Here is a 26,032-nt window from a genome sequence, read left to right as displayed (position 1 = left end):
AGGACATTCAGGAAGCCAAGGTGCAGAGAATGAACTCAGAAACTCTGTGGGGTCTGCTCCTTTCCAGTCTTTTTGTATGTGGCAAAGGAAAACTCATACATCAGAGATGTTTTGATCAAGTTGCGTAATTTTAAATGTATTTCTCTTTGCTGCACTGGAGTTCTGTTCTATTTAGATCCATATTCTTTTGATCATATTATATGAATTAATTCCCCTTTTTTGCCACTGATGATGACCTCTTGAGGTGGATACACGTTTAGCATTAGTGTCCTGTATAATGTAAACAGTTTTGTTTGTATGTTTATTTTTTATAGTACAATGCACTATGTGGTATGCAAGGTTTGAAGGGAATTTTCTGTTTGTCATCACATTCAGGCTGACCCTGGGGTTAATTTACCTTACTAAAGAATCGATCAGTATCTTATGCTCTTCCCCAAGTGGTAAGAGCATAAAACTGTACCTCCATCCCTCATACGTCGTCGTGTGGTGATTAACCTTATATGTGTCCTTCTGGAAGAGGGGTTTAAACCCTGTACATGAGGGCTACTGGACAGTCTTTACCTCTGGGATTCATGATTTAGTAGTGTTTTATTGCATTGCATGGTCAGCTGGGCAGAACGTAAGCCTGGACACATTTGATGAAGGTTAATGAAGCATGAGGACATCTTTACCATTTACTTGCATTAACATTACTTTGTGCAGCCACAGCTCCGTACTCTGGGACTCTTAGGATCTACAATGTATTTTTTTCTGTCTTGTATCATTTCCCAGGAAGTCTGTTTATCCTTTGTCTTCTTTTTAAAAATTGACATTATCTACATTTCAGAACAAACATAACGTAGTGTATCTTTTTCAATTCCTGTTAACTCTCATTTTTCCAATCTGAATGAATCTGATTTTGGCAGCATTTCTTTTCTGATTTCTTTCCCCTGTCCCATAAATTGCACTCCCTTTAACCATCAATGGATTTTTAACCTGTAATTCATTGTTTCCATAAGCATTTGTTACCTTCCGTCTTGTTAGCTTAATGACGTATGTCATCTTGTACTATTTTTCCTGCTGTAACATTTTTTCACTCTTGTGCTTGGAATTGTAGTACGTCAGACAAGGTTACATTTGTAAACAGAATAACACAACAGAAAAGTAACATAGCACTACGATATGACAAAATATCTGTCAACGTGATTAACACGGTAGCAAGAGTCAGGACCCATTGGTTATATTGAATCAGGAGAAAAATTTTAATGGAAAACAGACCATCAGATGACTCGTGTAAAGGAATTGCCAAACCAGTTTATAAGAAGGGAAACAGGAAACTATAAAGGTGTTAGACATTAAAAATTAGCAGAAGAATACTTTGTAATGCAGTCAAAAATTTATGGTCTTGACCTAGACACAGCTGCTCTCAGACAACTCTCCGTGAGCTGGAACACGCTCTTGCCGCCTTTGGTACAGTTGCCGGAAGCAGTTCTGGAATTGCATCTTGAGTTGCAGCAATAACTTCTTGCCTGCTGTTGAAATAATGACCTCTTAAATGTTTTTGTCTCTTGAGGAAAGAGACATCAGATGGTGGGAGATCATGCAATTAAGGTTGACGTGATAACACGACAGTAACTGAGTAACTTGACGCATGTTCAAAAGTCTCTTAAAACTCCATGGCAATTTCCATGTGTTTGAAGATCCTGCATTTTTGTCAACATTCATGCAGCCGTTCTGACACATGAATTGTCCACTTGGTTCAATTTTTTTTTTTTTGGGGGGGGGGGTGCTGGGAGAGACATGTGCAGTTAAATGACTTCCACCACAGTCATTTTCCCTAAACATTTTCTTCCGTCTTTGGATCTCAGATGTCATTTAAACATGGTAATACAATCTGAGGAATCTTCTCTATGAACCTAATGCATCATTTCTAGTGTTTCAGAAGCAACTTTAATGAAGTGTTGACAGAATTTTATGTTAGAGCCATTTTGCAACTTCAGTCTTGTGCGGAGTATCATTTGGCAAACACTGTTTTCTAACTGAATATACGACAGAGAACTAAGTTTTATTATTATTGTTCCAGACTATTATGCAGGTGGTGACCTGTTGTGGGAGTGGGGAGGAGTGTTTTCAGTTGGCGAAACGAGATTGTACCTTGCAGAAAATCATCGACACTATGGAGTATCTGTATAAGGTAGGCAAACAGTCCAACTGCAGTTCTGTGCAATAAAATATATAACAAGGCAGTTTAAAGCCTGAAGGTACTTGATTAATTGTGTGGCTACAGAATTTTTTGTTTCATAGAATGTTATTTTATAAGTGAACACCTGCTTTTCTTTGCATTTGCATAAACGAAGTCTTAAAAATATTGCTGTGGCCTGCAGAGGCAGACAGTATCGTCTGCTGCTACTACTCTGACCTGGTTCAATGCACTGGTCTTGGACCAGTATGCCTTATCTTGGTGAAGTTTGTGAATATTGTGGATGTAGATCAGGGGTTACCAACCATTTACAGAGCTTCAGCCGCATTTACTATTTCACCATGGACTGGCAGACCTTGAGGGTGTAAGTGAGGCTAGTATGTACTGACACCATGGGAATTTATTAAAAAATAATTAAACCAATCATAATATTACAAAAAAAAACATGTTAATATATTGTTCAACAATTTACTGTATGCAATTCTGTCATTAGTGAAACATGTAGCATTGTTTTCAAGTCCTTGTGACATATGCAGCCTGGGAATTCATGCTCTACACTACTAGCAGACCGAAAAACGTCGAGCTTGTTCTTGTTTGATGTAAACTTCACTAATACTTCAAAGTACTTGTGGTTACAAAATAGCCAGTAATGACAACAAATGAATAATGATACGAGGAGCAGCGAAAATCAACAAAGACATGTGAGAAATATCTTTGTACCAAAGACCAGTGTTCTCCACTCAGGAAGAATACACATACGCACATCATCATTTGCTTACCAGGTCGTTTACATCAAAGGTATTTACTTCATTCTCGCCTACATCAATTGGGGCACTCAAATCTGTGGCAGATTTGAATCGTGTTTCATTGATGAGTGCTGTGGGTAATTACCAATTTATAAATTATTTAAAACTACACTTTTTTGGAATTATTCCTCTGGTGTTCCAAAATAAGATGCCTGTGTGATTGAAAGACCTACCAATGGCTAGGAAGCCCGAGGAAGTTATCAGAGACAGACTCTCTACTATGGATGCTACAAGAATTGCAGGGGCATTACTGAGTTGTTCTCTAGGCCAGGGGTTCTTACCCTTTTTCGCTGGCGTACCACTAATTCTAATTTAACACACTTCATGTGCCACTAACGAAATGCGTTCAGGGAAAACTTATTTATATCTTTTGACTTCTTACTTAGGTCGAGTACCACGGTTTGAGAAACGCTGCTCTAGGAGATACTGAAATGAGAAATTCCGGTTGAAAGCCCGAATGTTGACAAAGTCTCTGGTTTGCTGCTGGGTGTGGGAGTTTCCTAGTCCCTGCCTGGGGGGGGGGGGGGGGGTGTTACTGAGGATATTGGTGCATGTTTGTGTGTGTCCAGTACTGTTCTTAAGATGGGGCAGCCACCCCAGTCTTCGTGGGCCTCTCACATCGACTTTCTTTCATTTGACACAATGTTTCATCCACTGAAAGAGTCATTTAATAAACTGAAAATAAAATAAGTAAATAACACTGGTAACTATGGGTGAAAACTATAGAAATTTCTTGCCTTTTAAAACTTCACAAATAATTTTCTAAGGAAACACGTCAATTCTCTTAATAAATACCTAACCTGTTACTATCCCTTTCATACTCAGATCACTGACTGACGAGAGGCTACAGAGGGTGCTGAAGTATGTTGCCGCAATATGTGTGTTCTCTCTTGTTGCCACCTTACTTTGGTCGTCTGTTGCTTCTTCTGTCACAGAGGGCTCCTCATTCATTACGCGGTAACCCTCACCTCGAGGCACAATGACCCAGGAAGTTGGCTTCCACTGCACCCTTGTTCCCGAAACAAGCCACTCGGTGACATCATCATCAGCTGTGAGGTCAATGACAAATAAATGGAGAACATGCCGTTTTCTCTGTAGCCTAAGAAGGCAAGAAATTATATTCGTTTTTCTTCTGTACAGTAACTACTGTTTCTGTCTTTTCCTCTAATTCTGGCTATCCACGATTTAATTCTAGGGTGCAGAAGTGTCTGCAAATGGGTAAAGTAAAGCTGTGATTCTATGTACCATGTTGGTGCTGGGGGGAGGGGGAACAGGTATAACTGCAACTCATTCTTGACCTCTGCACTAGATGGAGGTCAGTGGTCACCGTGGTTTACCCCTGGATAGGAGGTTGGGTGAGTCAAAGAACCAATCTGCACACAAAGCTAGAAGAGGTCATTTGTTTCTGCCAGGGATCAAACCCTGATTGTGAGTCCATATTCAGACACTGTACAGACTGACCAATGCTGTATCTCTAACAAATGCTTTCGTGCTGTGTGATCACTCTGATTGTATATATTTTGTAGAATGATATCACATATTGTGAATTTGGCCATAAGAAACACTTTGTTATTAATGTTAATCATTTGACTTTTGTTTTTAGGGCAGGCAGATGATGGTTCTTCTCTGATGATATTGATGCCGCACCCCGAGCTTATCATGGCCTGTGTGCCTTGGATAATCTCATATACGTGATTGGAGGTTTCGACAGGAAGAAATATTTTAAAGCAATACATCACTACAACCCAGTAACTTGGGAATGGAAGGAGGGTGCCTGCATGCACCATCCCCGAGGTAATGTCGGTGTTTGCGGTCTTGGCAAGTCAGTTTGAACTTATGTAATATTCATGAACATAGAAGATGACTAGGAATGCGATATAACATTTGTATTCATGACAGACTTCTCTAACATAGAAAATTCAGCATTTATGTTGTGAACTAAGAATTTCCTAAACGTGAGTTTGCAAAACATTTCATAAATATCACCAGGATCTATTATAAAGTGATTGCATTTGGTGTACATCTGATGTACGATGTAGTTTTCCTGAGATAAAATGTATCTTTTGTAAAGCCTTGATCTCATGGACCTGTTTTATGAAAGTTATTGTTTTAATCTTTAAAATAAATCCTGCTGAGTGTAACTTGACAAGCATGAAACGTATTTTGTGGCACATTTATACTCACTTAAAAATATGTGCAAATAGCCTTCAAAGATAGGTACATATACGCCACGCTCGAAGTCCACGCAAGTCAACGAGACGTGCATCTCGGGAAAGTGGGATTCCACATTGACTGTGTGGCGAGTGTTACGATGACGTTTACACTTAAGAGCGTACAGATTATCCATGGTGCAAGCCATTTCAGATGATGATAAACTGGCTCGTAAGGAATTTTGTATGGAAATGTTGCGGCAGGTTGAAGACGACAAATGATTTCTGGACTCAGTAATTTTTAGTGACGAAAGCACGTTCCATGTTACTGGTAAGGTCAACACCCACAACTGCAGGATTTGGGTTAATGAAAAACCACGTGCCTTCCTGGAACATGTTCGTGACAGTCCAAAAGTTAATGTGGTTTGCGCCCTCAGCAAAGATAAAGTGTATGGCCCCTACTTTTTCATGGAGAAGGCCATTACTGGCATTGTGTATCTGGACATGCTCCAGCAGTTCCTCATTCCTCAACTTGACGAAGATGACCAGGAAGGACGCATTCACTTCCAGCAAGACGGTGCACCCCCTCATTACCTCAGAGAAGTGCGCGAGTACCTCAACAACCGTTTCCCAGGTCTGTGGATTGGTCGGGCCGCACCAATAGCATGGCCAACTCGTTCCCCAGTTCTATAACACCATTAGATTTTTTCTTGTGGGGATTTGTTAAAGATCGAGTGTACGTGCCACCCTTACCTGCAAATGTGACCGAACTCGAATTACTGCCGCAGTTGCTAAAGTGACACTGGAGATGCTACACCGCGTGTGGCAAGATATTGACTACAGATGGGACGTCTGCCGCATAACAAATGGAAGTCACATTGAACCATAAAAATGTGATGGACATAAAATTTGAAGTGTTTGACTACATTTCTATGTTCTGAAATTATATGTTTCTCCTATCAGTTCACCAATATCTCGTCCTCAAGTTGTAAAGCTACTTTTGAAACATGCATACACACACACACACACACACAAATCTCTCTCTCTCTCTCTCTGGATCTATTTGTTACTGTGAGTTCTACAGCTAAATCTTGGCTTCCAACAAGACATAATTTAACATTACAATGTCTATGATATATAAGAAGCAAAGAATAATTGATAGGTCTAATATACAACAGTGCTTCATTGGACCCAATGTTATGATTACAGTGTGACCCACATAATGACTTTTCCCAACAGAGCAAAGAATCTGTTTTGCATAAATGTCTCTTTGTAGGTGTGACAGATATCTTTTGAATTGTCAGCAGTTGTTCCTTACACAAATCCTATTGTAAAGAGTGGGATGTAAGTTAAAATCACTGAATGTCTGCCTGAAGTCATGATCTTACTCAGTCTGCTCAGCACCTTAAATTAGGTCACATCCAGCACTAAAAGGTATGGAATATCAAAGGACTCGTTAAATAAACCGTAAATAAAATTACTGCTGTTGATAAGACTGTGACATTTTATTCTTCATGTTTTGGGTGATAAAATCTGTTCCCTGGGAGGTTTCAATGGAAGAAGCAGAATGAGTTCTGCTGTAAGATACAGTCCATTGTCCAACCAATGGGAAATGATTCCATCGATGCAGCGTGAACGATCTGATGCCAGTGCTGCTGCTCTTAATAACCAAATAACTATACTTGTAACCTGTACTAATGTCTAGGAAAATACTCTGAGCAGGTTTGGTTTGGTTCAGTCACAATATACTTCATTAAATTACAGTTTTCCGAATCTGACATTGATATTTTAGCAGAAATATGTGAATTTGAAACTAAAGCTCCATTAATTTTTATTTTGTGGGAATAGATGATTTAAATCCCTGTATTATGGGGCTGCTGGCTGGATTTTAACTGTGAGTGGTTTTGATGGTAGATGTATGCTACTATGACACACAGCTAGCTGGACCACACTTAATATGTTATGCACAGATTATAAAGAAGATACGAGTATGTTATTAATGAGTGTTTAAAACTTTTTAATAGGTCTATATTGTGGGTGGATTTAATGGACAAGAAGTGCTGAGTTCTGCAGAAGAGTTTGATCCAGTCACAAACCAGTGGGCGTACATCCTGCCAGTGACAAGTGCCCGATCTGGAGTGAGTTTCGTGGTTTACAGAAATTATCTGTATACTCTTGGAGGATTTGATGGACTAGCAAGACTCAGTTCAGGTAAGCAGATTTTCATCTGATCATCATACGCATACAACACTCAAAGTTTTGCCTGATGTTTGGGGAAATCTGTATATCCATTTGTTTTTTCACTTCTAAAATTACTCACTGAAATTTGATTCAATTTAGTATTAAAGCCTAGACAAAAATGTTGCGTGAATTTTATATTAGTCCATTTTAACCACAACTTAACATTAAGCATTGGTCAAACTTTATCTTTTTCTCGTTAAAAAAAATAGCTCATGTTGCAAAAAGTGTGTTCATGAAATAAAATATTAATCTCATCCTGACCTATAACTTGTGTTTTAAACATGTTTAGATAGGTTGTATTTGTATATATTTGTGTATGGTATAGGTACTTCGATACTGGGAGTACCGTGAACAAAACACGTTAACAAACCTCTATCAAACATTGGATGCATCTTTTAAATGAGGTGACTATTATGCAGAAATTATGCAATGCCAGAGCGTGTTAATTTGATTTTGCGTATTCAAATATCTTGTCTTTAATGTCAGCATGGAATAATTAGTCTGTAGTACCATGATGATGCTGTAAGTGTAAGTGAAATATTTATTAGTGTTGTGATTTTAGATCTTGGTGTTTCATAGTGGCAAGTCAGATAATAATTATTTTATTATGGTCATTAAATAGGACTAAGTGAAAAGTGATTAAAATTTTGAGCCTTTTCGTTTGTTTTGGATCTCCTACAAGAACATGCATTCAGAGGCCGAAGTTTCAGTCATGTAGCGTAAGTAGCAGCGATCATTTGTTATCTTGAGAATGTTGAAATAAAATATGTTCCCCCACACCAGAATATTATTGCTAAATGTTTCAGTACACATACTCGTGTATTTGCGATACCAAGTTAAAATATTCTCTCTTCCTGGTCTTTTCGAAGTGTGCATTTGTCACTAGTGAGTGACCAGCCCACTGCCTCCGCCAAATTTCTACTCAATCCTGATTTTTGACTGCTAGAGCCATCTAGTAGGAATCAGGAGATAAGTGGGTGAGAAATGGCTAGTGAGTTTTGCTTTCGAAATATCTCGTTCATGTTTTTTCGTGCCATAAATCTATGGCATGGGACCGCTGGCTTTAGTTCCCTTCCGAAGGAAGTTGTGCTATGGATTTTTATCACCCCTTAAATATTCATCAACCTCAGCAGTGTTTGAACCTGCGTACCTTGGGTCCAGTGGCAACCACATTAACCACTAGTGCACTGAGGGCGACAAGTTCGTTGAAATATTACTTTGCCAAAATAACAAGAGGAACGTTTATGAACATGTTTTTTATTTAATATTCTTAAATATATTAATTAGAAACAATTCACAAAACATTAAATAATTTAACTATTTAACAAAATAAAAAATTTCACTATTTAAACAATTAAACTATTTTACAAAGAACTAAACTATTTCACTATTTAAATACTGAAGTATTTAACAAAAAAACTGAACAGTCTAACTATTTAAATACTAAACTATTTAACAAAAAGTAAACATTTTCACTATTTAAACAATTGAACTATTTTACAAAGAACTAAACTATTTCACTATTTAAATACTGAAGTATTTAACAAAAAACTAAATAATTTATTTATTTAACAAATGTGAACAATTCAGATATTTAACAAAAAAACTGAACAGTCTAACTATTTAAATACTAAACTATTTAACAAAAAATAAACAATTTCACCTTTTAAACAATTGAACTATTTTACAAAGAACTAAACTATTTCACTATTTAAATACTGACGTATTTAACAAAAAACTAAATAATTTATTTATTTAACAAATGTGAACAATTCAGATATTTAACAAAAAAACTGAACAGTCTAACTATTTAAATACTAAACTATTTAACAAAGAACTAAACTATTTTACTATTTAAATACTGAAACATTGAACAAAAAAACTAAATAATTTATTTATTTAAAAAATGTAAACAATTGAGATATTTAACAAAAAAACTGAACAGTCAAAGTATTTAAAACCAGTGGCAGTAACCAATCTCATCTAGCATCCATTCCTTGGTGCCCACTTGCTTTTCCAGAGGTCGATGACGTCCTCGATCATAAACTTGATTCTGCTCGAGAGCACCGCCTTCTTATTCGATAGTTCCTTCATTCTACAAAGGAACTCAGACAGATCCTGCAAGAAAACAAAAATTTAAAGTCACATTTCATGGGCATAATTAACTTCTTACGCTTATAAGCCTACACATAAAACTAGAAAATTCTGCCACTACTCATGTAGTTCACATAGAACTTAGGCTGCGGTCACACTGCAAGCGTATACGCGCGAACTGACGGTCGGGCGTTATCGGGCGAACTACCAAACACGTTACAAGGCCTGTAACCGGTCACACTGCAAGCGAAGTTATCGCTCGACATCGCTCGTCGTTCAAACAGGTTTGTTTCATTCACGCGAGGAGATGGACACTGAAAAATTAATTCATCTTGTGTTCAGTGAGAGGTGTTTGTGGGACCAAAAAACGAAAAGTTATCATAACAGAGAGGTTTCAAGGAAGTTATGGAAGATAATTAGTGAGGTCATGAATGTTTCAAGTAAGTACATATTGCAATTTAAGTTTATTACAAACTGTTCCTTCCTACACCAGTACAAATTCTACATTTCTGTTTGTTAAAATAGTAGATTGTGTGTGGCACAGATAATTAGGGAACGTTGAACTGTTGGATAATGCTACCTTCACTACTGTTGAAATAGTTTTTGAATGCATCTCTGATGTCACAAGCCTGTTGTGCTGACCTATTATTTGATCGTGATTTGTTTATATTTATTATGCTTGCATTTTCTGGTGTCGACGATGTAACAGAAGGATCATAAATACCTTCCTTCTCAATAATAATATTATGTAACAAGCATATGCACTTAACGATTACGTCAGCTTTGTCTGGTTCAGTTTCAATACACTTATTAAGTAACCTCCATTTGGCTGCAATTATACCGAAGGCACATTCTACTGTTCTCCGTGCTCTGGAGAGTCTGTAATTACAAATCTGTTCTTCCCTTGATAAATCTCTTTTTGAATATGGTTTCATCAAATAAGTCTTTAAAGGATATGCGTCATCACCTAATAAAACATGAGGAAGTGACAAATCAGTTTGAGGAAGATTTGCATCTTGTGGTAATTTCAGTGATCCATTTTCGAGGGATTTGTAAAAACTTGATGCAGCGAAGGTTCCTCCGTCACTCTGTTTTCCGTACCCGCCTATATCAACACATTCAAATTTATAGTTTGCGTCACAAACAGCTTGCAAAACAATGGAAAAAAATTGTTTGTAGTTATAAAACTGCGTGCCAGATTTTTTCTGGACATTTCAAACGGATATGTTTCCCATCAATGCAGCCCACACAATTAGGAAAATTCCATTTATCAATGAATTCAGCAGCATTTTTCTTCAGTAATTCTTCTGAAGGAATTGGCATATGTAATGGCTGTAGGGAATTCCATATTGCTTCACAAACTTCATATACAATCTGTCTTACGGTATTGTGTGCCATTCGAAATGGAAAACTTAGCGAACGAAACCCAAGACCGGTTGATAGGAATCTAAAAAAAGTAAAAATGTGAGTATACAGAAGCACAGAAATGTTGGCAAACATTTACAGGCAATGTCAAAACAATAGAAAACCTTAAAATCAATAAACTGTATGCTTGCAATAATTACTTTATAATAATTTACTGATAAGGTTGTATATTTGTAGGTGAAACTGCAAAGTCTAAATGGAAGAATCTACGTGATACGTTTAGATGGGATTTTCAAAAACTCCAACAAAGAAAACACTCTGGTGACAGTGGTGGTACAAGGATGTCAAGCACCTGGCCCTATTTCAAAAATTTACTTTTTTTATCGAACCAGATGACTCCAAGGACATCCTGTGGGAATATTCCAGAAGTCTCTGCAGTTTATGACAGTAGCACTGATAATAAAGAAATTGAGACGGGCGAGACTACAACTGAACAATCCTGTGATATCGGGGAGTTGGCAGAACAAGGTTCCCAAAATATAATTCCGACTGATAAAAAGCCAACGAAGAAACGTAGGCAAAATATTGAAGAACAATTACTAACATTGGAACAAGAAAAATTGAAGATTTTAAAAATGAAATATGATAATTCAGCTTCAGTCTCTCTGGAGGAAGACAGTGACTATCAATTTTTAGTAAGTTTACTGCCTTTTTTAAAAAAAGTCAGTCCAAGCAGAAAGATGAGAGTCCGCATGAAATTACAAGAAGTTTTCATAGAAGACGAAGCGTTATCTTCAGGATCATCATCAGTAGTGGCGTCCACACCCTTCTCCTTTCATTCACACTCTGCCAATTCAGAAAGTGGTGATTCATATCAACAGAATGATTTTGGTCATTCATCATCACTTCCAAATTACTTTAGCACTTTTCAGTAAATAATTATCAATGAAAAAATGAACGAATGTTTTGCTGTATTGTAAATTGTTAATAATAGATTATATTTTGGTTTCTTAATATTTGTATTTTTTTTTAAAATTAATAAAATAAAAATGTAAAAGGAAAATATAACAAAGATAAAATAAGTATGGAAAATCTTACCTCAGTGCCACTGTTAACCGTTCTGATGGTGAAATACAGTTTCGGAAATTACTCTGTTTTTTTATTGTTTCCTCAATAGCATTTAATATGTATTCAACGACATCCTGTAGTAGTCATGAAATCTGGTTGGTTGCAAGCACAATTTATCAAAAAGTGTGTGAAATTCACTTTCACTTCTGTCTTGGTATATATCATTCACCCAACATCGTCGTTTGTTCTTTCCAGCTACTAAAAACTTAAGCAAACTGTTCTCTGACAGATACATTTCTTCCTCAAGCTCCATTTTCATACTGAAGGCTCGTGCCACAAACGTTCGCGCGATGTCGCTTGCAGTATTACCACTATAAGTTCGCCCAAACTCGCTCGATAACGCCCGACCGTCAGTTCGCGCGAATACGCTTGCAGTGTGACCACAGCCTTACTGTGTGGGAAGGCATGTGTAAATTTAAATTGAGAGCTGAAGGTTGCTGTCTTGAACAAAACGTAAGTATGTGTCTCATCTAAACTAAGGCATAAACCGAGATTTTTGGTGGCTGAGCCTAGACATGACCCTTCGATCAGATTCCTGCTTTGTCCTGTCATGACTGAGTGAACTCTGACATGATTCAGCAGAGGTGATGAGAGGAAACGTAAAAGTCTAACCCAATACTGAGCAAGATTCCCGTCGCACTAGACGGGGACAAATTGAAGCCACGGCATGAGGCGTCTTTATATGAAACATGTAAGAGTGTAGAAGAGTATGAAGAAATTCAGAAGAACATGTCACGGTGATCATTTATCACACAGAAACACTATTCAGAATATTGTCAGCGAGCTCAGAAAGGTATTTCATATCAGAATAGATGCAACATCCTCACGCGTTCTTTACAATGTGCACTTTCAAGCATCGAATCCACCTTCTGTGACAGTTCCCAATTTGGCCACCACATTGTAGTGCCTGACATTCTACCTAGGAGGATATTCAAAATAGGATTGTGCAGAATGGCACAACCTCCATATCAAATTTCATCCTAGTCTGTCCATTTGTTCTCGAATTGAATGGATTGGAAAGACAGATGGACGAGAAGGTGCGACCAGCCCATAATGCCTTCTCACTATGATTTTGTGCAAAGAATGTATAACAATTAAGAAGACTTGCATGTTACAAAATGGAAGCCAGAAAGTCAGTGAGATTAAAGGGACACACTTACTGCTTTTTGCATTGTACCTTCCGTATAAACCTGTGGTCATCATAGAGCCCAAAGGAAGGCAATAAATTACACGGTAGGAGAACTGCAAATTAAAACTAAAAGTATTCCAAAATGAAAACAAACATACTTGGCTCTTGCTCTCCAAATCCTTTCTGACCGTCATCAGTAGTGTGCAGAGGCACTCCAAGGAATGCTCGTCTTCTTTGGAAAGGAGATGCTTAATGCATCGCAGCATAATGTTTGTTGCAAGCATTTCTACTTTATACAGCTCGCCATTAAACCTGTAACATAGTGAAGAATATATCACTTGGGTTGAGTTAAGACAATAGTAAAAGTCCAAAGAACAGAAGAGAAACGAGGTTCTTTGCCTCTACAAGTTACAGAAAGATTTGTGCCTTAAAATAATGAGAACTTTTGTTTAAATAGATGGAATTTAATCAGTGTCTTGTGTGTGATATATATTTTTGAGGTGAAATATAATATTTCTGTACGTGGTCCTGTAAAAATCTGTATCTGTTTATAAATATAAAACAGCTGAGACAGAATATTGAAAATTTCAAATTAAATAATTATTTTTATGTAATTTGCATTTGATTCTGTATGGAGGTAAGCCATCAGTGCCATTTCACGATGCAAATACCGAGGAAGTGGAGACTTTATGATAGTGTGTGATCATGTAAGCAGTAGCATTATGAAGCACATTTAGAAATTAGTCCTGGATTTTGTGGAACACTTGCATACTGGAGGGCAAGAACCCATTAACATTTCAAATTTCCTCTCAGTGTCTTGTCCTAATTCACAACTCTTAAGTTCACTACTTTCAGAGTCACTGATGAATCAAATGTAGAGCTTCAAAATCACAAAGAAAAATGTAAGTTACCTGATGTTTCCTATTGATTTCATTCGTATCCTTCGCAGTTCCTCGTCAAAACTTTGTTGTAGTTCGTTTTTCTTGGCCTGCAGAAAAAATAAGTAGAGAAGATTAGAAATCGCCTTTTATGATGGTATCTTGTAAGAGCCCTTCTTTAATGCACAGCTTTCAACATATGTAAGTTTGCATTTTAAAGTTTGTGTCCACGATACTCAGCCGGTCAAGAAGCCCCCTGCCTTTATGCCTCCAAAAGAACATCATGAGCTAATGAGAAATGTCAAGTGCAGCAGGAGTCCATTATTATGAGAGTTTACAACATTTGGAAAAAAATGAGTACATTAAGTGCTCATTATAGGAAGTTAAACTAACCTAAGAAGTTAGGAAAATGTTTTTTCATCTTGAGGTACCATTTATATCATAATAATTTAAATTAAGTTTATGTGCATTCTACAGTCAGTCTTTATCAATTATGTCTCTTTCTTGTCTTTCAAGAAGTCTTAAAACCTGAACAACATATTGAATAATAATTTTTGAAGTGATAGATATTCATCTTCAAGCAAAAAGGGAGGAGACATCTATTCCATTCGATCAAGCAGACGGAGCTATTCCCAATCTGTGGACAGAAGCATAGTAACATATGACCGTAGACAAAGACATTAGAGAAGAACTTACTGGGTCTGCTGTTTCCTGAATCTCTTTCTGTCTGGCTTCTCGATTTATGTCTGATTCAGAATTCTTTTCAAATTCGGCCCAGCATCGACCTAGCAGCAACTTCCTGAAGGTGACCTCTGGTTCATCATTGTTCCCACGCTCTGCCGGAACTTTTATGCAAGAGAGAACCTTGCACATTTGTGCATAAATCTCGGTGAACTTTGGTTCATCAACAGCCTGCACATAAAAACACACAACATTATCACTTTGCTCTCATGTTATATTTATGAAAAACAACTCTGTTGAGCATACGTTACATAAACTAAATTTATGAAATGATGGCCACCTAAATGAAGCTTCAACAAAAGTAAATCTTTATCCCTTAAACCTGAGAAACTCAAAATCTCAGTCAGATGCAAGACACATTTCATGACAGCCTTAATTTTCTTGCATAAGATAAACATTTTTAGATGAGAGCAGATAAATTCTAAGCTTGGAGGTGAATTTAAAGATAGAACAATCAGCTTACTGGTTTTTAAGATTATTATCATAGTGAACAGTAACAATTATAATTTTCACTTGCCCCTAGCATCTCCAATACTACACTGAGGATAACTTCAATATTTAAGAAATTAAGCTGCAAAGTTACAAAAGAAGGGAATTTCTATCAATATGACGTCTCTGTCTGAATGTATCAGCTGCTAAAGACCGGTGCCTCACCTTTTCAAATACGAGGTCGATGACGCCCTTCAGGCGATCGCTGCTGTCAATTGGCAGAGCCTGGACCTGGGAAACAAGTCTGTCAAACTTCTCAGGCGTGAGTTTGTTGAGCAAACTGCGAACTTTCTGGAACAGCTCCTGCAACATCAAGTTCCCTCTCATCATCTGACAGAACGCAAACTCAGAAATAAAGCGAAACATGTTTTACTTCCTTAAAGCCTTCATAGGGATGATTAAAACCTAGAGCCAGGTGCTCTGCATGCGCCGTCCAGCCGCGTTTTGTCTACACCGAAGAAGAAGTCTGTTGTTATGAGAAGCCAATGTCTATTGAGAAATATAATTACAATGCATACTCATTATATGCAATTAAACACTTTGAAAGGTAAACATTGCTTCTAAAATCAAAGAGTAAGCAAAAAGAAAGTTTATTTTTTAGTGTGGCAAAGTTCCAATAAGAAGTGATGAGGAAATTAGAAGGAGACGAATTCTGGAAATGCTTGCAGCTTCTCAGATCGAAATGTCTGATCTTTAAGAGCATCAAGATTAAAATATAGACCTACAATTTTGCCTGTTCCTTAATTTGGTGATGAACCTTCAGTTTCAATAAGCCACCTAGTTAGTTAGAGTAGACGTTTCTTAGCGCAGGACTGTTCCTTTCAGCCATCTTGCATTGGGGCAGATACAGCATTATTGACTGTTTCCAGGATCCTGTCCTTAAATGAATGCCAGGAACATACCTGAGTCTGTGCAACCTGCTCGTTGTTAGTGGCCGGGTTCCTTCGCCCAGGTCGCCAGGCGTTTTGAGATCTTTGCAGTTTCACCTCATTCAGTTTGATTTCAATGATGTTTTTTGTTTCAGTGGCAGGCTGCTGTGAATGACACCAAAGCAACACAACATTAACCAAAAGTGTTCACTCTTAAATGTTGTTTTGATCACAGTTTTACGTACAATTTTTCCATTTTTTGGCTTTAATCATGCATTTAATACATTACTCGATGCTTCCTACAGCTCAGATAATAAGAGACCTGTATGTATAAAGCCCTAAACAGTACATGACTGAAATTAGGCTCCAGGTGTTGTGTTCATCACCTCTCACAAAAAATACATTTCTTCTGCTGCAGTTGACATAGAACTGTTCACTTTATTCTTTTCTATCACAGTTTATATGTAAGACTTGAGGTTCTCACAGCGGTGAATATGAAGATTTCTGTCTTCTGGGTTATTGCGCTGTGTAGTCTGGTCGATGTTAACCAACGTTTCAGAGGTCATACTGCCTCCGTCATCAGGGCGATGAATATGCCAATAGGGTGTGAGGAGTTGGATTTTATAGGCAGGGACGTGAAAGGTGTAGCCTGCCCCGAGCCAATGGGAGCAGGTATGGGAGTGGACCAATGGTAGCACGTGGGCGAGGGTGGGAGAGGGAGAGAAAGTAGAGAGAGAAAGGTGAGTGTAGTTGTATGGATAAAGGCCCTGAAAGGGGCCGAGTTACTGGTCTGGTTGGTTCTGGCGGCGCACTCTTGCTCGTTCTCGGAGTCCTCGGAGTGTGTGGATCAGAGGCTTCCAGGACCGGCTCAGGTGAAGTCCATCTTCCCTGTTAAAGTTATCAGGATGAAGTTCGATCTCGATGGCTTCCCTGATTAACCGGTCCATGTAGCCGGTTTTTGAGGAGAGGATAGAAGTGTCCTCTAGCTGTATCTTGTGCTCCAAGTTGAAGCGGTGTTCAGCAACCGCAGATTTCTCGGGCTGCCCGAGCCGGATGTGGCGTTCGTGCTCCTTGATCCTGGCCTCAACGGAACGGCCTGTCTGGCCGATGTAGACTTTTCCGCACTCGCAGGGAACTCTGTATACGCCAGGCGTCTTCAGTCCTAGGTCGTCCTTTACCGGCCGGAGAAAACTGGGAATTTTCTTTGGCGGAAGACCAACAGACTTGATGTCGTGCCTGGCCAGCAACCTGCTTATGCGGTTGAAGGTCGTCCCGACGTAGGGCAGGAAGGCAACCGAGGCTGGTTTTTCAGTAGGCGGTGGCAGCCTCGCAGGCGGATTGAGAGCTTTCTGAATCTGACGGTTGCTGTACCCGTTTTTCCTGAAGGTGGTGGTGAGTGCCTCCAGTTCACTCTGTAGGCTGTCGTGGTCGCAAAGGGCTTTAGCCCTGTGTACCAGGGTCGAGAGCACGGCCTGTTTGTTGGACGGGTGGTGATGGGAATTGGAGTTGAGGTAAAGGTCGGTATGGGTTGGTTTCCGGTACACCTTGTGGCCTAATGAGCCGTCAGGTTTCCGGTGAATGTCTATGTCGAGGAATGGGAGATGGCCGTCCTTTTCAGTCTCCATGGTGAACTGGATGCTCTCGTGAATGCTGTTGAGGTGGCTGAGGAACTCCGCGAGCTTGTCAGGGCCGTGGGGCCAGATGACAAACGTGTCGTCTACGTAACGGAACCAGCAGAGGGGCTTGAAGGTCGCCCCGTCCACCGCCATTTCTTCAAAGTTCTCCATGTAGAAATTGGCGATGACAGGTGATAGTGGGGAACCCATAGCCACCCCGTCGGTCTGTTCGTAGAACCGGCCGCCGAACTTGAAATATGAAGAGGTTAGTACCAGGTGGAACAGCCTCAAGACGTCGCCATCGAAGTGCCGTTCCAGGAGACGTAGGGCATCACCAACGGGTACCATGGTGAAGAGGGACACGACATCGAAACTAACCATGATGTCCCCAGGACCCACGCGGAGCGACTTGATAGTATTGATGAATTCGGTGGAGTTCTTCACGTGACGTGGAGAGTGCCCCACCAATCCACCGAGTAGTCCCGCGAGATATTGGGCGAGCCGGTAGGTTGGAGCGCCGATGGTGCTTACGATGGGCCTGAGGGGAGCTCCTTCCTTATGGATCTTGGGTAGCCCATACAGTCTAGGGGGCCTCGAACCCTGGGGCCGTAGCTTTTGGATGACCTCCTCTGGAAATGAACACTTCTTGAGAAGGAGGTTGGTCTTCCTTTCAACGGCTTCCGTAGGGTCCTTAGACAGTAGCCTGTACGTAGGGGCTTCCAGAAGGGCTCGGATCTTCCCGTTGTAGTCGTCAGTGCTGAGGACAACCGTCGCGCTACCCTTGTCTGCCGGGAGGACCGTGAGGTCCGCGTTATTCCGCAGTGCTCGGAGAGCTCTCCTTTCAGCTCCGGACAGATTGTCTTTCGGCTTCTTGGAGGCTCTCAGGATCCGCACGGTTTCTTGCCGGACCTCCTCGGCTGCTTCCACAGGTAGGGAGCGAACAGCTCTCTCAACACCGCTCAGGAAATCCTCGATGGGCAGCACTGTAGGTGCTACCGCATAGTTCAAGCCCTTGCCCAGGGCAGCGTAGGCAGCATCCTCCAGTGGCCTTCCGCTCAGGTTAACCACAGTTTTCTTCGTGTCGGTCCGCGGGCCTGCATGCTGAGCTCCATGCAGTCGCTGGAACTTCTGGCACTGCCTGGCTTTGTCGTCAGCCGCAGTCCGTGAAGCCCTCTCGAACGTGATGCGGTCGATGAGGTCCCAGTCCGCGGTGGACAGCTCCGCAGCGAGGCGGAGGTGCATGCCCAACAGGTCCCGGGAGATCGCATCTAACTCGCGCCTCGTGTGGTGCACGCGCTCCCGTAATAGGCAGAAGCTCGTCCTTCGATAGATCCTCTTGGCGGCCTCGGAATGGATGTTGTGGTGGAACTGAAGGAAGCCATCGAGATCGAACTTCATCCTGATAACTTTAACAGGGAAGATGGACTTCACCTGAGCCGGTCCTGGAAGCCTCTGATCCACACACTCCGAGGACTCCGAGAACGAGCAAGAGTGCGCCGCCAGAACCAACCAGACCAGTAACTCGGCCCCTTTCAGGGCCTTTATCCATACAACTACACTCACCTTTCTCTCTCTACTTTCTCTCCCTCTCCCACCCTCGCCCACGTGCTACCATTGGTCCACTCCCATACCTGCTCCCATTGGCTCGGGGCAGGCTACACCTTTCACGTCCCTGCCTATAAAATCCAACTCCTCACACCCTATTGGCATATTCATCGCCCTGATGACGGAGGCAGTATGACCTCTGAAACGTTGGTTAACATCGACCAGACTACACAGCGCAATAACCCAGAAGACAGAAATCTTCATATTCACCGCTGTGAGAACCTCAAGTCTTACATAGTAAACCTCTATGGGGAGGATACTCATCGCTTCATCCGGAGATTCGAGGCTCTTCGGATCAAGAAAGCCAAACGTCTCTGCTCCCTTTCCTTCCTACTCCGATGCAGGGACCAAGGGACGGTCCCGCATTTCCTTCAGTTCCACCACAACATCCATTCCGAGGCCGCCAAGAGGATCTATCGAAGGACGAGCTTCTGCCTATTACGGGAGCGCGTGCACCACACGAGGCGCGAGTTAGATGCGATCTCCCGGGACCTGTTGGGCATGCACCTCCGCCTCGCTGCGGAGCTGTCCACCGCGGACTGGGACCTCATCGACCGCATCACGTTCGAGAGGGCTTCACGGACTGCGGCTGACGACAAAGCCAGGCAGTGCCAGAAGTTCCAGCGACTGCATGGAGCTCAGCATGCAGGCCCGCGGACCGACACGAAGAAAACTGTGGTTAACCTGAGCGGAAGGCCACTGGAGGATGCTGCCTACGCTGCCCTGGGCAAGGGCTTGAACTATGCGGTAGCACCTACAGTGCTGCCCATCGAGGATTTCCTGAGCGGTGTTGAGAGAGCTGTTCGCTCCCTACCTGTGGAAGCAGCCGAGGAGGTCCGGCAAGAAACCGTGCGGATCCTGAGAGCCTCCAAGAAGCCGAAAGACAATCTGTCCGGAGCTGAAAGGAGAGCTCTCCGAGCACTGCGGAATAACGCGGACCTCACGGTCCTCCCGGCAGACAAGGGTAGCGCGACGGTTGTCCTCAGCACTGACGACTACAACGGGAAGATCCGAGCCCTTCTGGAAGCCCCTACGTACAGGCTACTGTCTAAGGACCCTACGGAAGCCGTTGAAAGGAAGACCAACCTCCTTCTCAAGAAGTGTTCATTTCCAGAGGAGGTCATCCAAAAGCTACGGCCCCAGGGTTCGAGGCCCCCTAGACTGTATGGGCTACCCAAGATCCATAAGGAAGGAGCTCCCCTCAGGCCCATCGTAAGCACCATCGGCGCTCCAACCTACCGGCTCGCCCAATATCTCGCGGGACTACTCGGTGGATTGGTGGGGCACTCTCCACGTCACGTGAAGAACTCCACCGAATTCATCAATACTATCAAGTCGCTCCGCGTGGGTCCTGGGGACATCATGGTTAGTTTCGATGTCGTGTCCCTCTTCACCATGGTACCCGTTGGTGATGCCCTACGTCTCCTGGAACGGCACTTCGATGGCGACGTCTTGAGGCTGTTCCACCTGGTACTAACCTCTTCATATTTCAAGTTCGGCGGCCGGTTCTACGAACAGACCGACGGGGTGGCTATGGGTTCCCCACTATCACCTGTCATCGCCAATTTCTACATGGAGAACTTTGAAGAAATGGCGGTGGACGGGGCGACCTTCAAGCCCCTCTGCTGGTTCCGTTACGTAGACGACACGTTTGTCATCTGGCCCCACGGCCCTGACAAGCTCGCGGAGTTCCTCAGCCACCTCAACAGCATTCACGAGAGCATCCAGTTCACCATGGAGACTGAAAAGGACGGCCATCTCCCATTCCTCGACATAGACATTCACCGGAAACCTGACGGCTCATTAGGCCACAAGGTGTACCGGAAACCAACCCATACCGACCTTTACCTCAACTCCAATTCCCATCACCACCCGTCCAACAAACAGGCCGTGCTCTCGACCCTGGTACACAGGGCTAAAGCCCTTTGCGACCACGACAGCCTACAGAGTGAACTGGAGGCACTCACCACCACCTTCAGGAAAAACGGGTACAGCAACCGTCAGATTCAGAAAGCTCTCAATCCGCCTGCGAGGCTGCCACCGCCTACTGAAAAACCAGCCTCGGTTGCCTTCCTGCCCTACGTCGGGACGACCTTCAACCGCATAAGCAGGTTGCTGGCCAGGCACGACATCAAGTCTGTTGGTCTTCCGCCAAAGAAAATTCCCAGTTTTCTCCGGCCGGTAAAGGACGACCTAGGACTGAAGACGCCTGGCGTATACAGAGTTCCCTGCGAGTGCGGAAAAGTCTACATCGGCCAGACAGGCCGTTCCGTTGAGGCCAGGATCAAGGAGCACGAACGCCACATCCGGCTCGGGCAGCCCGAGAAATCTGCGGTTGCTGAACACCGCTTCAACTTGGAGCACAAGATACAGCTAGAGGACACTTCTATCCTCTCCTCAAAAACCGGCTACATGGACCGGTTAATCAGGGAAGCCATCGAGATCGAACTTCATCCTGATAACTTTAACAGGGAAGATGGACTTCACCTGAGCCGGTCCTGGAAGCCTCTGATCCACACACTCCGAGGACTCCGAGAACGAGCAAGAGTGCGCCGCCAGAACCAACCAGACCAGTAACTCGGCCCCTTTCAGGGCCTTTATCCATACAACTACACTCACCTTTCTCTCTCTACTTTCTCTCCCTCTCCCACCCTCGCCCACGTGCTACCATTGGTCCACTCCCATACCTGCTCCCATTGGCTCGGGGCAGGCTACACCTTTCACGTCCCTGCCTATAAAATCCAACTCCTCACACCCTATTGGCATATTCATCGCCCTGATGACGGAGGCAGTATGACCTCTGAAACGTTGGTTAACATCGACCAGACTACACAGCGCAATAACCCAGAAGACAGAAATCTTTACAGTTTATATGTTCACAACTGCATCATCAGTGAAAGATGATACACCCAAATTATGCTATTGCATCCGTAAAAGCCTTGGGTACCCTCTCTTTTGACAGGGAATACTCGTGTCCGACCCCATCGACATCGCGAGTCACCGAGTAACTGCCTTAAGCTATACTTCGTCCTACAAACTACACTCTGACAGCTACAGATGAAATCCTTCTCCTCCTCTTCAACAAATGATTCAGTCCGAAATGGATTTGACTTCTCACTTTTATTTACACGCCTTAGAAAGCACTTACCTCTTCATTTTTCCAATATCTGACAATTTTCAGTTACTGTTTAGTATTTATGATTTCAAGGAATCGTTCATTAATGCACAGAATAACTCAGAGCCATGCCCCACAATGCAACAGAAAGTTTAAACGTACCTGATTTTTGTCATCCTTCATTGCCTTCAGTTTCGCAATTTCTTGCCTTGCTGCAAAGTCTGTAACAATCGATAATTATTTTAGATAGTAAAATTCCTCTTTTGACTATATGTTAACAAACAAGAAAGTTTGTCTTTCGAAACTGTTACGAATGTAAAGACGGAAAAAGACGAGAGGGTTTTCCGAAGACCAGAAACCCATGTCTCGTGCAGCATAAAGAGTAGTCGGAGACTGTATTTATAAACTCCATCCTGAAATATGTTCATTCAGAACATGAAAATTTAAAGTCCTTATGTGACATTAAAACTGGCAAGATCTCATTACCACACCCAATACACATCCACAATTAAGAACAGTGTTGCCAGTTAGACGTAATTCCAATAATATTTTGTAGTGTTTAGGACTCGCAGACTGCGCATTGGGAAACTCTTGTCTAAGTAATAAATGCATGTCAATACGAAGCCAGCGTCTGCTTCGGTGTTCACACAGAGGTGGAGGAATCTAATTGTGGGTACAATCAAACAAAGTTGCTCCTCATCACTAATGTCCGAAATACAAAGAATTTTGTGGTTTTTGAAAAGGAGACATGACCGTACCAAATCAGAACCACGGTCTAAAAAATAATAAGAGAAGATTAATGAGAGGAATGTTTGTAACCAAACAATTCAGTCTGCTGCTTTGCCCTTTCATCTGCTATATATAATTAAGGTTAAGTGACACAGAAATAATTATGGCTCTTTTAATGTAGTGGCGTACGATTTGTCTCACATTTTAAGTGCAGAACGCAGACACACATTGTTTTAGAACAAGATTGTGTGGGCCTTAGGTGTAAAGAGTGGCAGCTGATAATGTTGAAAATTATCCCACATTTCGACTAACAATGGAGTTGCCTTCTTCAGGTCAGAGATTGCAACCGAAATGTTTTGTGAAATGGATAATTTCAAATTTTAATGCCTTTCACTTCCTAAGGCTCGAGTTCAAAATATGAGAGCAAACTATCTTCTTCTTTGGGTACATAAATTAGTCTGCAACTCAGGGCGAAGACAAAATATTGAAGGTAACTAGAACAAAATGCCTAGGAGAATATCTGGATATCTCATGAGACATGCAGGAACATGGTAATGAACAGAATTTCATACTGAGGCAATTTGCAGCCTGTAATCTTTGACTTAGTACTTAAATAGAATGAGAGCAAACATACTTTCTGCTTGCAGCTCCTTGATCTGCTCAGCCTGCAGATTTCTTTCTTTCCATATTTTCTGCTTCTCCTCCCTGACAGCTCGGAGACTCACTTTGTGTTTTTGTCCTTGCCGTCGCTCGAACAAGACTTGGTGTTGGAGTTCCGTGTCTGTAACAATTCACGACTGCATCAAATGGTCTGTTAAATTCCTCATGTGACGTTATTTCAAGAAACAGCGTCAGGAGTTAAGTATTACTACGTAAAGAAAAGAGTTTAGTTAAAAAAAATGAACTGTAATAAGAGTTTGTAATTTTGAAATTGCATTTTTCTTGCCCGTGATCAAATTCCAAATTCAGTTTAAGAGTCACTTCCAGCTGAGGGAACCATTTGTTGGAAAAACCAGTGTCTCTTACGCAATGCATTACTGATTGCTATTTGCAGTGTTTAAAACTGGGATTTGCATGCTGGTCACCGGAAAATATTCTTCTTAACGAAGACGTCGTTAAACAGCCTGGCTCTCATTGAGTCTTCCCGAAAGAGGGATGGGTGTCTACCATGGGGGACCATCAGACAGACCTCCTCCTCGTCACTTGTGACTGAGGCGCAAGGTACAAGATGGCTTCTGACACGTGGACACAAAATTAATCTTGGTCTCAACTCTCAGAGAGCAAAGTAAACGTACATAATTCACTAGAAAATGATTCTTTGAAGTCCAGCAAATTTAAAATGTCTGAGAATGACTATTAAAAAATCAAAGTTGCAATGCATTTAACATTTTTTGGTTTTCCTTCTGACAAAATCACTTAAAATAATGAAGAGTTGCTGGAAGTCTGGGGGGCATATCTGGACATCTAGAAAGACGTACATAAACATCATACTGACGAGGTTTACTGACTGTACTCCACAAATATAAATTAGGTACATATTTTCATGATTTTATGTTACGTCCAGCCTTGACTGTAATGATTTCTTCTAGGGCTACCAGCCATGTAAGGTGGTTTACTGGAGTAAACACTGACATTTCGAGAGAACAGAGCACCCTGAGTAGGGGGAGGATGAACGTTAAAAGGAACAGCTTTTGTATAATAACTGCAATATCGACCCTAACCATGAGTGCCACTTAAGTCACTGTTACATTTGTAGTCTGATTGATACCTTACAGGAACATTGGACAATGGAGAGCTGCTTCATTGACTTTTGTGAAATGCAGTAAACATTTTCTTTTTTTTATTAATCATCTTCATTTACAGAGGCAGTAATGTTGTAAAAAAAATGTTCTGCAGCTATCATGGTTCTCTTTCCTAAATCCAAATACATCAATAAAGAATTTCCTTATACTTCTCCTTAACATCTTCCTGGACTTCTCTATTAGGCACTTTTACATATGTGTTGGCAGCATCTTTGGACATGTCATATAGCCCTGCTCTTCCAAAAAGCCCAGTCCTTCCTCAGAAGCCAACATTTGCCCAATCACTTGAGAAATTCCAAACATTTTATAGAACCTGATGGTTGATTACCGTGTTTTCAAGGGCCTGCCACTGGTTGTCTCTTTCCATTTGGTTTGCCTACCAAAACTCCTTGTCTTAAATGGGGCTAGATGCCCTGCCCACCTCTTCTCCTTGTGTAACTTTTTCCAGCCTAGCATTCATTCTGTTTCTGTCCAAATATTCTCAGCCACTTTTCTCATTCATCCTCAGTCCACATTCCTCCCTTAGTGTTATAGACCAACCTTCACACCCATCTTGAAACTGGGTAAAATCAAGGTTTTGTATATTTTAATTGTACAATTTTAGATAGCAGAGAAAAGGTTCTGAGCTGAGAGGAACCTGCTTTTAGGTTATGTTAGGGTCCGACCGTTAGCACTCCCTCTGCGGAAAACGAAACTACCTCCCAAGATGGCTTCCTGCAGAGTGGCCAACGTCGGAAAATCAAATCACGCATTAAAACTTGCAGGCTGTGGTACGCGAAGACATCTTAGGGGGTACATGAAATTTAAAATATATATATATTATTTTATGATAAACACTGAATAATCAGTAACGTAACATTTAATTTATTTTACATATAGATTATATATTATGTATAACTTGAATTATACACCAACAACTTTGGGGGTACAAAGCTGAAGAGAAATTATATCGGGAGGGTACGCGAACAAAAAAGGTTGAATACCACTGGTCTAGACTACAGTTTATTATTAAGTGTTCTGTCTTATGACAGGTCCATTGCTCTGCCCAAAAAGAGCTCTCCATTTGTCCCTATTCTCGGCTTCTCGCTTTAATTCC

General features: G+C 41.5%; 3 protein-coding genes across 4 annotated transcripts in view; 2 read left to right on the top strand and 1 right to left on the bottom strand.

The window, feature by feature from the left end:
- LOC110839578 (uncharacterized) overlaps positions 1-26,032 on the top strand; it is a 39,455-nt gene that overhangs the window by 1,027 nt on the left and 12,396 nt on the right. Inside the window, exons 2-4 of the mRNA XM_087343250.1 lie at positions 2,063-2,173; positions 4,589-4,779; positions 7,160-7,346. The gene's annotated coding sequence lies outside the window, so the exon portion shown is untranslated. The remainder of the gene's footprint in view (positions 1-2,062; positions 2,174-4,588; positions 4,780-7,159; positions 7,347-26,032) is intronic.
- Positions 9,291-25,655, bottom strand: LOC147874767 (eukaryotic translation initiation factor 4 gamma 1-like). Of its 2 annotated transcripts, XM_087343244.1 has the most exons (9): positions 25,265-25,655; positions 23,769-23,915; positions 22,568-22,626; positions 16,103-16,234; positions 15,366-15,503; positions 14,667-14,882; positions 14,004-14,080; positions 13,251-13,404; positions 9,291-9,494 (listed from the first exon to the last, which is right to left on the bottom strand). In XM_087343244.1, exons 3-9 carry the CDS (start codon positions 22,586-22,588, stop codon positions 9,360-9,362), a joined length of 873 nt encoding a protein of 290 aa, XP_087199370.1. In that variant the 5' UTR covers positions 22,589-22,626; positions 23,769-23,915; positions 25,265-25,655; the 3' UTR covers positions 9,291-9,359. The 2 variants fall into 2 exon arrangements, with proteins under 2 accessions (XP_087199370.1, XP_087199369.1); XM_087343243.1 differs by lacking the exon at positions 9,291-9,494 and having other exon boundaries at positions 12,939-13,404.
- On the top strand, positions 9,488-13,706 carry LOC110832630 (uncharacterized). Its single transcript, XM_087343170.1, has 2 exons — positions 9,488-9,988; positions 11,058-13,706. The coding sequence occupies exons 1-2, from the start codon at positions 9,778-9,780 to the stop codon at positions 11,768-11,770; spliced, it is 924 nt and encodes a 307-aa protein (XP_087199296.1). The 5' UTR covers positions 9,488-9,777; the 3' UTR covers positions 11,771-13,706.

The sequence above is a fragment of the Zootermopsis nevadensis genome, unplaced genomic scaffold (assembly GCF_977971745.1).
Source record: "Zootermopsis nevadensis isolate Lab colony 2312 unplaced genomic scaffold, Znev_1.0 Znev_ptg000005l, whole genome shotgun sequence".
Taxonomy (NCBI): Eukaryota; Metazoa; Arthropoda; class Insecta; order Blattodea; family Termopsidae; genus Zootermopsis; species Zootermopsis nevadensis.
The sequence above is the reverse complement of the archived record's forward strand: the minus strand, read 5'-3'. Positions and strand labels throughout refer to the sequence as shown.

Excerpts from the sequence above, each read along its gene's own strand:
- LOC110832630 (XM_087343170.1), top strand. The coding sequence starts at position 9,778 with ATGGACACTGAAAAATTAATTCATCTTGTGTTCAGTGAGAGGTGTTTG. Across the intron at positions 9,989-11,057 it reads ATTCTACATTTCTGTTTGTT|GTTGTATATTTGTAGGTGAA; the intron begins AAAATAGTAGAT and ends TTTACTGATAAG.
- LOC147874767 (XM_087343243.1), bottom strand. The coding sequence starts at position 22,588 with ATGAAGGATGACAAAAATCAG. Across the intron at positions 15,504-16,102 it reads AGCAGGTTGCACAGACTCAG|GAGCTGTTCCAGAAAGTTCG; the intron begins GTATGTTCCTGG and ends TTGATGTTGCAG. Across the intron at positions 14,883-15,365 it reads TCGACCTCGTATTTGAAAAG|GCTGTTGATGAACCAAAGTT; the intron begins GTGAGGCACCGG and ends TTTTATGTGCAG.